We start from the raw sequence: 13,099 nt of genomic DNA on the forward strand, positions 1-13,099 counted from the left end.
TATAGTAGTTTAAAAGCAGAATGGGTCATACCAGGAACTAATCAACCTCTGATGATGGTAGGACTGCAAAGCAGAAGATAGCTGGACTAATATTTTGTTAGGGGAAAGGGGAAATTCCTGCTCAGTTTTTAGCCTGAACTAGTTCTCCTCTGAGATTCTTCCAAGTCCAAGATTCTGTGATTCAGCAGAGAGAAAAATAATTTAGGCTATGAATACTAACTAATGTCATGTAGAATCTAGCCCACATCTCTTCACTTTATCCACAGGGATTTCATGAGAAATCTTGTCACATCCCTTGATGAAACTAGGTATAAAAACATGGCTGTGACATTTCTCTGATGTACCAGACAATTCATCCTGTCTAAAACCAAAATGAAGTTAGACTGGCATGACTTATTCTTATTGAACCCTTGCTGGATTTCAGTGATCATCACTTCTTTTTTAAGACCAGATAAAACATTCATTAAATAATCTCTTCTATAATTTTGGTGGAGATTAGTCAGTTAATAAACATTTATTAAATGCCAACATGTTCTAGGCACTGTGCTGAGCCCTACAAGTCTAAAGAAAGGCAAAAGGCTCTCAGAGAGCTCACAATCTAATAGATTACCAAGAAATTAAACAAATAGTTTAACAAAACGATAGTATTTTAGAACTATAAGGCATTTTAAGATCACTTACTCCAGGCTTCAGTTTACTGATGAGGAAGCTGAAGCTTGGAGTGTTTCTGCTCCCCCCCCATTTTTATTGTCATGCAAAACACTTCTATTTCGGTTATTGCTGTAAAAGCATATTCATACATAACCAACCCCCCCCAAAAAAATCATAAATACATTGATGTAAATGATGACTCCAAAAGTTTTTCCTCTGGAAGTGGATAGCATTCCCCATCATGTCTTTCAGGATTATCCCAGATCATTGCATTACTGAGAGTAGCCAAATTTTCATGGATAATCATGATACAATTTTGCTATTACTGTGTACAATGTTCTCCCAGTTCTGCTTATTTCACTCTGCATCAGTTCCTGCGGATCTTTCCAATTTTCATTCATGAATTAATCAATAATTTTTTTTAAAAGCACAGCTTCAGTGACACCTAAAAAAAATTTCCCAATTTTCACCTCTATTGCCACCTTCTCTCATATTTTAGAGACTATTTTTCCCAAGTTTCGATCGTAATGCTTTTTCTTTTCTCTCAACACTGCCTACTTTGGCAGTCATCTCTTTGTATGGCTTCTATTATTATTTCAAAAAGCATGATAAGATTCCAGTACCTATATCTTAAGCCTCTGTACTCTCCTAAGATCCAGATCCACATTTCAAATTGTTTGCTGAACATGTGTAGGTAGAGCTATAAACAAAACATTTAATGGTATTCTAGAATAAAGATCAGAGGATCACAGGCTCACAGATTAAGAACTGGGAGAGAATTTAGAAGATCTAACCCAATTTCCTAATTTTATGGCCTGGGAAGGGGGAGTGACTTACATATAGGCACACAACTTTTAAATATAAGAGTTGGAGTCAGATGGACCTGGATTCACCAGTGGAATTGCTCCTTGGCTTCGGGAGGGGAGTAGGAGGAAAGGAGGAAAAGAACATGAATCATGTAACCATGGAAAATATTCTTAATTAATTAATTAATTAACCTTAATTTAAAAAAAAGAAGTACCTGGGTTCAAATGTGGCTGCAGACAACTCCTAGCCCAGTAATCCCAGGCAATCCCTAATTGCCTAACCCTTTCCTGCCCTTGGAACTGACACTTTGTATTGATTCTAGGATAGAAGGTAAAGATTTTATTATTTTTTTTAAAGTATCGGAGCTAGGTTTCAAACCCAGATCCTTTGACTTCAAGCTAAGGTCTCATGGCTGGTTAGCAGCAGAGCAATGACGGAGCTCAAGGTTTCTGACTTTCATTACTAATAAATTATTTTCAGCTTAACTTGGTATGTAAAATGTTAAATGACTGTAGTCCAGTATGAATGCTACCCTATATTTAAGGCAAATAATGACAGTTTTCCTCTATTATCAAATATTATAGCTATGACTAATCAAGCATCGTCACCACTTTGGAGCTTCGGAACAACAAAAACATTTCAAATTCCCATTGAACATCTGGATTTCAAATTTGTTGAAAATTGTTCAGATGTTAAGCACTTGGAAAAGATTATTATTGTACTCAGGTAAACATTTTTTAATTTTTCATTTCTTTAGAAACAGTATGTTAATTAACTTAATTTAGCTGATTCTTTTGTATTTACTTTGTGTAGCACTTAAATGATATAGATTTAAGATGTAAAAATCTTAACATATTGGAAAACTTTCAATTGTTTTGATTGTTTAGATTATTTTCATACCTATCTTTGCTCTCCCCAGTGATCTTACCGTATGTATCGCTTTATTCTGTTGAAGGTTCCCATGACCTAGTAACAACTTTAGAGTTAGTCAACTGGAACTTGTTACATTTTTCTGAAGGACTGGAAGAATAGAATCGTCCAAGAGCTGGACATTATGAGAATTTAGTTAACCTACTTTGCTTGATACACAGAAATCCTTTATATCCATCATCCCAAGAAAAAACATACAGTGGTGACTAACCAACTGATTATGATGGAGGCTGGTGGAGCTGGATGGAATGAGCCAGAAAATGACCTACCTGTCATTCTGGAAGGGAGGGAGACAGGACTAGATGAGATGGGGAAGGGAAGAGTTATGGATCCAGGTTAGTAATCTCAGACTAGTATAGTATAGTATACTCAATCTAGTAATAGATACCCATTTGGGATTTCTTGGGGAGATGGAAGGGTATCTGGAGCCTGCAACTAAAGACCTGCTTTCTTTCTTCTACTAGATCAATATTACTGGCACTGTTGTGTTCTAATCCACCATTTTCACTTTGTCATTTGCCCATTCCTAGCTTTTATCTCCTTGCCTACTCTTTCTCTCTACTATAGCATCATCTTCTCTGAGGTTTAATCTTAAGTTTTGAAATCTAATCATTTCTGAAATGAATTACATGGGACTTTAGTGATGGCATGAGACCATTACTATTTTAATTCTTTTAATTTATTTTTGTTGAAGAGGTGATATAGAGCCATGGAATAAAAAGATTTGAGAATCATAGTTACTAGCCCAATTCTAAAGCTAACTAGTAGTGGATAGCTGTCTAGTAGGTGATTGGCTGAGGATTAGAACAAGTCATCATTTCTCTAGCCCTCCACGACATATGGGCCTTTTCACTTTGTTCCCAATACCTCCCTTCAGGTTCTCTTTAGCCTCACTACCTTGATGCCACTTCTGCATGTGGGTGAGCCACATGAACTTGCAAAGAAAGAAACAACCAGGAAGAAATTTGCCAGCAGCTCCTGCCTCAGTGAGTGCTGATTCCAACCAATTTACTAAACTTCCTCACATCAAAAAATTGCTGTCTCTTTCCCACCAGAAAATAACTATGTCATCCTATGTTCAGCAAGAAAACCGCTGTCTCATCCTATGTCTGTGAAGACTAATTTATTCGTCTCTGCCTTTATTATTATTGTTTGTTGCTCAGTTGTATCCAACTCTTTGTGACTTTATTTGGTGTTTTCTTAGTAAAGATAAAAGAGACTGGTTTGCCACTTCTTTCTCTAGCTCATTTACAGATAAGGAAACTGAAGCAAACAGAGCAAACAGAGTTAAATGACTTGCCCTGGGTCACACAAGCTAAATTTGAATTCAGAAAGATGAATCTTCCTGATTCCGGGCCTGACATCCTATATCCACTGCACCACTTAGCTGCCTTTAGAGAGCTATAATATATATCAATCAAATCTCTTGTTCAGTTCCCAGCTGGTATTCCTAGCAGTTAGGCAGAGAGTCTATTTCTCTCTTTTATGAATCTGGCCAATCATGAAAACCTTCTTTTCTGCATTTAATCCCTCTAGGGACATGTTAACACAACAAACAGTATTTCAGAGAGGCCAGTTTTTAAAAAAAAAAACAAAACCACATACCTAATAAAGAAAGTGAATACATTCTTAAAATATTCCAAAAGTTAAGAATGAAAAATCAATGATCATTTTTTTTCCATTTAAAAGTTTTATTTATTTTATTTTATTTATTTATATTGTTACATTATTTATTCTATTATATCATTTATTTATTTATCTGTTTTATTTGCATTATTTATTTATTTGTTTGTTTGTTTTGCTTATTTATTTTAAGAGTAGATGAAGTGCCACCGAAATGGGCAACATTGGCAAAACAATGTCTGTTACAAGAAAATACATTAGACGTTTAAATAAATAACCTTCAAAACTACATGGAGATTGAATCTAGAACAATGTTTTCTGCACAAGCGAGAATAAGCCTACCTCTCATTGAGACAGGTGTAAACAAAACCATTGGCATCTGAGAACCAAGAAGCCAAGAGGAGCAGGGGGAGAGGGAGGGGTGCTGACAGGGAGGGGTGGGCAGGGTGACAAACCAAAAAAATACTGACGGAGGTAACAGGTACTCTGCTCAGTGCAGGAAAACTGGCTTATGAATAAATAACAGGTCTTGATCGATAATACATGCAAAACCCAGAGAATTGCTTGTTGGCTATGGGAGAGGGTAGGCGGAGGAGGGGAGGGAAAGAACATGAATCATGTAACCTTGGGAAAATATTCTAAATTAATTAATTAAATACATGAACTTAAAAAAAAAATACATTGAAGGACCAATCTCTGTCAATTAACAGAGTGCAGTTTTTAAATCTAGAAGGTAAAGAAAATACAGATAGTAGGAAGGACATTTTTATTTCAAAATAAAATTATATCTCTTTGTAATTACTTGTATTTAGAGTTCATTTGCACAGATAGGCTAAATCATGGTAAATTAAAGTAAAATTACCTTTTAAAATTCTTACATCAATGGTTACATTTAGCCTGTGTGCTGCTAAATGAATAGGCTGAGCATGAGAACCATGGCAAGTTAAGAGCAACAAGGAACATCACCAGTTTCATTTTCAGTGAACAGAAATATTTACAACCATTCTTTCATCCTCTTCAGTGCGGTTTTCTACTTAACTCTGCCTGTAGTCATTCCTCCTTCTCCCTCAGGGTAGCCATAGGCCAGCTGCATCACTGAGCAGCTTCCCAGTGTAGATATTCTCCCATCCCCTCTCCCTTGCTTGGTGGCGTCTCAGAGGGCATCATATACTCCTTATCAGCTCAGCACCTCACTTTCTGGACATTTCAACCCTTCCTTCTACTTTAGGGTAAAGGGAAAGGAAATTATCCCTTTCCAGCACAGACATAGCTCCTTGGATCAGAAGATACTTAATATTGCAGTCTTTTCCTACATATAATCTCATTTGCCCTAGAATTCCTTAGATAAGTAGGTTACTACATAAGAAATTTTATGAATATTCTAAGATTATTAAGTTATGTACTTGTTTTGATATTGCATTTTGGGGTAATTTGATTTTTAAAATTCTTTTGTGATACAGTACCCAGAAAGATGAACTTTAAAAAAATATATTTATTTATTTGTTTGTTGGTTACATTAAAATTTGCAAGTATCTCACCCCCTAGGTCCCTCCCCCCCATAAAAAACATCATCTGATGAAAAATATGTGTATATAAATTATGTCTTTTGTTTTTCTATTTGTCGATTCTTTCTCCAGAGGTGGACATTAACAAGTTATTCTTCAAATATTAATTCTGTGGCTGTATATAATGTTCTCTTGGTTCAATTTGCTTTGCTCTTCATTATTTCATCGAGATCTTTTCAGGTTTTTAAAAAATTAACCTGATTGGGGCAGTTGGTGGCCCAGTGGATTGAGAGCCAAGCCTAGAGGCGAGAGGACCCGGGTGCAAATTTGGTCTCAGATACTTCCTAGCTGGGTGGCCCTGGGCAAGTCCCTTAACCCCCATTGCCTAGTTCTTACCACTCTTCTGCCTTAGAACCAATACAGAGTAGTGATTTTTAAGGTAGAAGGTAAGGGTTTAAAAAAAAATAAAGATCAGATCAGATATCCTAGTTTAACTGAGGAATGAGTAAGCTACTCTTCCTCTATGTGTGAGTTGTTTGTGGGTTTTTTTTTTTTCAAATTTCTTGTATTTGTCTGAGTGTTCCAGTTTCCCTTACTCTGCCTATAGCTAGTGTGTGCAATACTACCTATGAGCTGTGAATCTTGCTCTTCATTACATGAAGATTATACATGTTATGGTGATTACATTTTTCTAAACCAAGAAAGAGAGCTTTTCAGTTCTGATGAATACTCAAATGTCCTCTCCTTCCCGTTCCAGAGAATGCAGGTTGTATGCTCCCTGTAGACAAGGTGTGTGTAACCTTGTCGAGACCCTTTTTAACATCTGTGGCTGCTGTATCTTTGAAGGTCCGGCGAGGAAGGCTATTACCCTGAACTCCTAGAATGTTGTGAAAAACGCCTTCACAGCCTGTGTCCTGAAAGCAGAGTCTTGCGAAAAGAGAAACCTGCAGCCACAGCATCCAGCTTTACACGGGAAGAGTGGGAAAAAATCGATGGGGACATAAAGGTATGCACGGAACATCAGTCTTTGATAAGTTGTACATAAATGTTTGACTAGATTTCGAGTTCACAAAATTGTCAGCACTCTTTCTTGTCTTTAACCCTTGTTACGAAGGTGATGTTGATGCCATTGAATGGTAGTGGCCTAAAATACTAGGGATGTGAATTATCAGATGAATAAAATTAGGGTGACTGGTGTTCCGCCACTCACTCTCAGGGATACCCCTAATAAAATCGCCCTGGAAAGAGGATGCAATGAAAGGCTATGATCAAGTACTTGAATGTTTATAGAAGAGGAAAAGTAATATTTGGAAGGATTAGCTTCAGCCAAGTTCATTTGCAACAGCCCCTTGAACCCTTTCCCTGTGGCCCTCCCCGAGAAGGGTTTGTGGTATACAATGTGAGACAACCTCTCACGTATGTCTGTCTTCTTTGGGAATTCCTCAATTAGGTTGTATCTCAGTTTGTTAACTCTTATTTAGGTTTCTGATATTAGAAATAATGTCGCCTTTGACTCCCCCAACTTAGTTCTCCGGCTCTCTTTGTGTCCGTTTGTCTCACAAACATGCACAGGACTGTTACTCTAAGAAGAATAGTTAATGTAGTTGTGCCATAAGAATACTTCCCACATGTCACTGGAAAGTATTAGACCTTTCGTGTGGTATTGAAAAGCTAATGGAGGGACAGCATGAATAGGGCATTCTAAGAAATCCAGGGGGAAATGGGGAAAGCCCTTGTCTCTGGGCCAGAGGTTCCTTGAGTTCCTCAGCTGAAACTCCTAATGCAACCACTGCAGGCTGCCTGTCTCTGGAGGTTAAGTCAACTTCTCACTGGTCAGGTTTCAAGGGCAAAATTCTTTTTTTTTTTTTTTTTTAACATTTTTAAACCCTTCTGTGTAATGGCTCCTAGGTGGAAGAGTGGTAAGGGTGGGCAATGGGTCAAGTGGCTTGCCCAGGGTCACACAGCTGAGGTCGCATTTGAACTTGGGACCTCCTATCTCTAGGCTTGACTCTCAATCCACTGAGCTACCCAGCTGCCCCCCAAGGGCAAAATTCTGCCAGATTCCTTTGTTGGATTTTTGTAGAGGTGAGTTCTTGTAGTCATCCTGAATAGAGAGATTCATCGGTCCTTTCCTTTTCTGTGGTGAGCTTTATGTATTTGTTGGCAGTTCCTCCATACTTGTGGGATACCTTTTTTAAGGCAACACAGTCAGCTGAGCAAACTCCATAGTAAAGTAAATCCTGGCTAATCCCGAAGGGGAGGGAGGAAATGTCTCTGTAGGAGTCTGCCCCTGGCTAAATTGAGTACAGTACAGGCATGCCATAAGCACAGGAGTAGCCTGGTGTATGTAATAGCTCTTGAGGAGATGGCAAACCCTTTTAGTTTCATTTATCCAAAGTTCTGATATGCTTTGGTATTGACCAAAATTTTTTAGCTTCAACAGTGAAAGCCTTTTGTTTAGGAAGTGAAAGGAAGAACTTAGACTAAGCTGGGCTTTTATTTTTCCATTAAAATTTATTTTTTTCAATCATCAAACATTTATTTTTTCTCCCTCCCACATCTTCCCTGAATGGGGGTTAGGAATCAGAAATCAAAATCTTTGTAATATATACGCATAGTCAAGCAAAGCAATTCTTATATTGGCCGTTTGGATCATTGTTTGAATTCTGGCTGTATGACCTTTGACAATTCATAAATTGATTGATTTTTGGTTTTCACTAAAATTCCATAGAAGTATACTATCTAATATCTAAGACCTGTTCCAGCCCTAGGGCAGCTAAGTGGACAGCAGATAGTGCGGGGCCTGGAGTCAGGAAGATCCCTCTTTTTAAATTCAGTCTACCCTCAGATACTTAGCAACTGTGTGACCCTGGGGAAGTCACTTCACCCTGTTTGCTTGTTTCTCCATCCCCAAGATAAGATGAAGAAGGAAACTTGCAGATCAGCACAGTGTATCTTTAAAGAAACTCTTTGACATCAATGATATTTTGATTGGTGTTTTACATCAATTTAGTTACTATTGTCATTTCAAGTTAACAGGCATTTATTTAGCACTTAAAATGTACGAGCACTATGTTAAGCCCTAAGTCATTGACTTTTATGGAATAGGCACATTCGTGAACTCTGAATTTCCCCTTCAAGTATTTGTTTCTGCATATTTATTTTAATGGCTGTGCTTTTGTCTAGGTAAGTTAAACCTCATATATTTAATTTTTTGTTGTCATCATAAATGTAATTTCTTTTTATAATGTTTTCTTGGTTTAAATTTGACAGTAAGTAAGAATGCAAATGATTATTAATCCCTGAGTAATTGCATTAACCATATATTACTTTAAAAAACCATATATTACCCTGTAAACCCTAAACATATTCAACTAATTGGTTGAATATTTTAAGCTCTGCTTTCCAGTAATTGTTTTTTTCTTCCTTAGAGTTGGGTATCAGAAATAAAAAAGGAAGATTCTAAGATTCATTTTCATGAAATGGACACATTTCAAGAATTGGAAGATCACTTGCCTCCAGTTCGTGGTTCTGATAGCTCTCTTCAAAATGGCAAGGTATTTGGATTTATTTTTAAATAGCATTGCCAGGAGGTTCTCTAGTGGAAGGGTACTTATTTTTTTTTCCATTTGTCCATTTCCTATTACCCTCTTCCAGTTGACATTCTGTCACCAAAAAGTTAAAAGGGAAAAGTTTTTCCTCTGTGTATGAAACTCCTAAATTCAGAGTTTTTTGCTACTTTCTCTTCACCTACCTATTACTTCTTCCAACTTGATGACCAGAATCCAGTGTATGTGTGCAGGCATCCTCAGAGAGTATGTGTGGATTTCATAGTACAAACTATACACATCTGAGGGAAATTACAAGTACAGTCCCTTGTTACTTGGTTTGACACATGCTTAAAACTTAAAATACTCTCCTCTACGGTGTTCCCTTTTGCCACTTGAAGTACCTTCTGTATACAAAGCTCTATGATAGGTTATAGCAGTGATTCCCAAAGTGGGCACCACCGCCCCCTGGTGGGTGCTGCAGCAATCCAGGGGAGCAGTGATGACCACAGGTGCATTTATCTTTCCTATTAATTGCTATTAAAATTTAAAAAAAATTAATTTCCAGGGGGCTAAGTAATATTTTTTCTGGAAAGGGGGCAGTAGGCCAAAAAAGTTTGGGAACCACTGGGTTATAGGAAGACAACGATGAAAATGAAAGAGTTCTTGGCATCAAGTTACTTCAGTCAATCAGTGAATATTCATTAAACAACTGTTGTGTGCCAGCCACACAGGCTCTGGGGAGGCATATCTTAGGATGAAATAAGCCTTACTCTCAAGGAGCTTCCTTTCTAGTGGGGGAAATAACAAATAGACTTGTGAGGATATACAGCATGCATTTATATGTTTATATACAGATATGTCTGTGTAAATACAAACCAATTCAACATAAGGGAGTCTGGCATTAAGGGCACTATTACCTGGGAATGGGGGAAGGGGGGAGATTGGGAAGATGTCATGCACAAAATGATACCCAGGGTTCATCTTAAAGGAATATGGGGCAGAGGTCAGTTTTTCCAATCCACAGACCCTTCTTCTGGACTTTGACTCCTTCCCTTGTGTCCCCGTTTCCATTCAGCCCTAAAAATGAGTGTCTTCTTTTTGCCTTGGAGTCCTGGGACCTTTTCTTCTCTAGACCATAGACTCACCTGCGCTTCACCTGCATCACCATCCTCAGTGTTTATCCTCAAGAATCTATGACTGATCTTCACCTAACCTATTAACTGAGTGTTCATTTTTATTGAACTGTTTGGTACTACATTTCCATCAGCTCTGTTCTGTTCTGTTCTTTTGTTTGTTTGTCCTTATGTCTTTAAAAAATTAATGATAAATTTTATTATTGCCTTTTGTTTTTATATCACGGTCATTTCCCTCATCCTTCTTCCTTCTTCCCCCTTCCTGTCTCAGACAGTATTAGCCTTGTGACCCTGGACAAATCATTTAGTCCCTTAATGTCTGTTATAATTATTGGAGGTCTCTTGATCTATTTGAGATGGTAAATTGATGTACAGAGAGAAATAAGATGACCCTTCTCCCTTATAACAGTTGCCCAGGCAGGATCCTTCAGGTCTAAGAGGTATATCCCTTCAGGACCCACCTGGGGTTAATTGATATGTAGATTTGGGCTCTTTAGCTAGGATAATGCCTGGTATTCTGACTGCGATTTCTCCCTTCCCAAAACAAGCTTTGAAACTGCTTTAGGAAGTTACTTTAAACTTTATATTAAACAAGAAGGAAATGGGTAAAGGACTGTGGTATAGGAGACCCTATTCTAATGGTTACTAATGAAATCTCAACTACTAGCAGATGAAGAATCAATGTAGCTTCCCTCTGGTTCAGCCTGGCCAGGACTAAACCAGAGTAGGTAAACTGCTGGGATATCTTTGATGTCTCAAGTTTCCTCATCTGTAAAACTGGGCTATTGAATTTTTTTTTTCCCATCCAAGGTCCCTTCTGGCTCAAAATCTATGATCAGGTAATTATTTCTATTTTTAGCACATTGTTGGGAGTTGTTTTAACTTGCACTTCTCTTACTTGTAATTACTCAAAGTATTTTGGCCTGATTATCCCCATAGTAAAGACCAAGTGGATGATAAATATCTATTGCCCAGTGTGAAAGGAAATTCTTGGTTCTCTTTGTCTATTCTGAGTTTACACTTGTGAAAAGGGAATCCTTTATTCTCTTTGCCTAGTTGAAGTTAACACTTTGGTTAACAATAACTTAAGTACCCCTACTTAGTACCTCACTAGATTATGAAGACAGGATTAATTTTCCTTTGTCTACTTTTGAATTGAATCAACAAAAGCTTGAACACTCTACTTAGCACTAGGTGGAGGAGCCACCCTTTCAACTCAGTCATCCAGGAAATGAGAATTCATACCTCAATCAGCCAGGAATCTATGAACCCTTTTGATGAGTATTCACCTCTCCAGAAGGTGAGAAGTGATTCCCACAAACACTGCCCCCAGGGCAGTGCTGGGAAATTTGGAAGCTATTATTGGTCCTTGTGAAGAGGGGAAGGGACAAGAAGCCACTATAAATGGCCCTGAATTTCTTGGGTTGGAGAGGTCAGCTTCAAGGGGAATTGGACTTCAAAAAGGAAGTCGGCTTTAAGAAGAAGGTCGACTCAAGGAAGAAAGTCAGCCTCAAGAATCACCTTCAGTTCAATCATTGTCTTGGCCTGCCTCTTGGAAGGAACTTGGGTGAGTGGATGGCTGGCTTTCCCTTCCTGTATTCCAGAGAGAGTTTAATTTCAGTTGAAGGTCAACAAGTCCTGGCTGAGTTGAACACTGGAGCAATAGTTAAGTTAGATAAACTAATGTCTTCTCTACCCTTTTGTATTTCTCTTCTTTCATTCTTTCCACCTCTTTTGTAAATAAAAGTTATTAAAGTCATTTTGACTTGAGCAATAATACTTTGAATTGGCGCCAAACCATTAATTTTAATCTCTATACCAGGAACAAGGTAACACAGTGGATATGGCATCAGGCCTGAAGTCAAGAGGACCTGGTTTTGAATCTGGACTCATATACTTCCTAGCTGTGTGACCCTGGGCAAGTCACTTACCCCAATTGCCTAGCCCTTATGGCTCTTCTAGTTTCAATTCTAAGACAGAAGGTAAAGGTTTAAAAAAAAAAAAAAGCCTATTGCCCAGATAACAACCTATATTCAGATGAGTGACTTACAGAGCTTTTCCATCAACATGTAAATATCTAGGACAGAAAAGACAAGATAAAGTCAGGTCTGGAGATGAATGGGAAGAAAAGTATGTGCTGAATTGCTCTGAGAAACTTGTAAAGCAACTTTATGGATTCTATATTGCTTCTCATGAAAGCAAACATTCATCTTTTTAATGCCACCTTTTCTGCTATATGTCAGTAATACATCAAACGTGGCAGCCTCTGAAGAATTAAAAGCGAGTAGCATACAAAGAGTATTGGAAAACCTCAATGGAGGAGAGGAGTGTTGTGAGCTAGCACCAAGATATAACCAATTGGGGTCTCTGAAAAGCAGGAGTCAAAGAATTATATAATATAGGAAGATGAAAATGAGCCAGTTATGTGGGGAGGCCAGTGAGTGACAGATGAAGAGCCAAAGTGTTCCACTGGCATCCCCTTAATATCAGGAAAAAGCAAGGAAGGACCCCATTTATATTGGGTGGATTTCCTATGGCACATTTATGGGAGAACATGAATAAGAGCTGCACAGGATGTGCTGGCATGTTTGGGTTACTATTTGTATCTTTGGAGGAAACTTCCAAATCAATAAAATCCTAAATCCCTTTGAGTAATTGAATTCTTTTATTAGAATATCCTTTCACATAGAGGTTAATAAATGGAAATTCTTTTTAAAAAAATTTGCGATGCAGAGTGAAATAAGCAGAATGAAGAGAGAACATTATCCATTGTGACTACAATATTGTGGAAAAATCAAATGTGATAAGACTTTGCTCTTAACAGCAACAAAATGATCTAGGACAATTCTTAGGGACTCTCTACCTCTAGAGAAAGAACTGTTGGAATAGAAAGGCAGGT

General features: G+C 37.8%; 1 protein-coding gene across 1 annotated transcript in view; it reads left to right on the forward strand.

Annotated features, from left to right (window-relative positions):
• The first annotated feature begins 2,044 nt into the window (after positions 1-2,044).
• The window catches only part of SPAG1 (sperm associated antigen 1), a 65,400-nt gene continuing 54,345 nt past the window's right edge, over positions 2,045-13,099 (forward strand). Inside the window, exons 1-3 of the mRNA XM_044683947.1 lie at positions 2,045-2,184; positions 6,363-6,522; positions 8,948-9,073. Coding sequence (XP_044539882.1) covers positions 2,045-2,184; positions 6,363-6,522; positions 8,948-9,073 — 426 coding nt within the window. The remainder of the gene's footprint in view (positions 2,185-6,362; positions 6,523-8,947; positions 9,074-13,099) is intronic.

This window comes from Gracilinanus agilis, chromosome 1 (genome assembly GCF_016433145.1).
Source record: "Gracilinanus agilis isolate LMUSP501 chromosome 1, AgileGrace, whole genome shotgun sequence".
NCBI lineage: Eukaryota > Metazoa > Chordata > Mammalia > Didelphimorphia > Didelphidae > Gracilinanus > Gracilinanus agilis.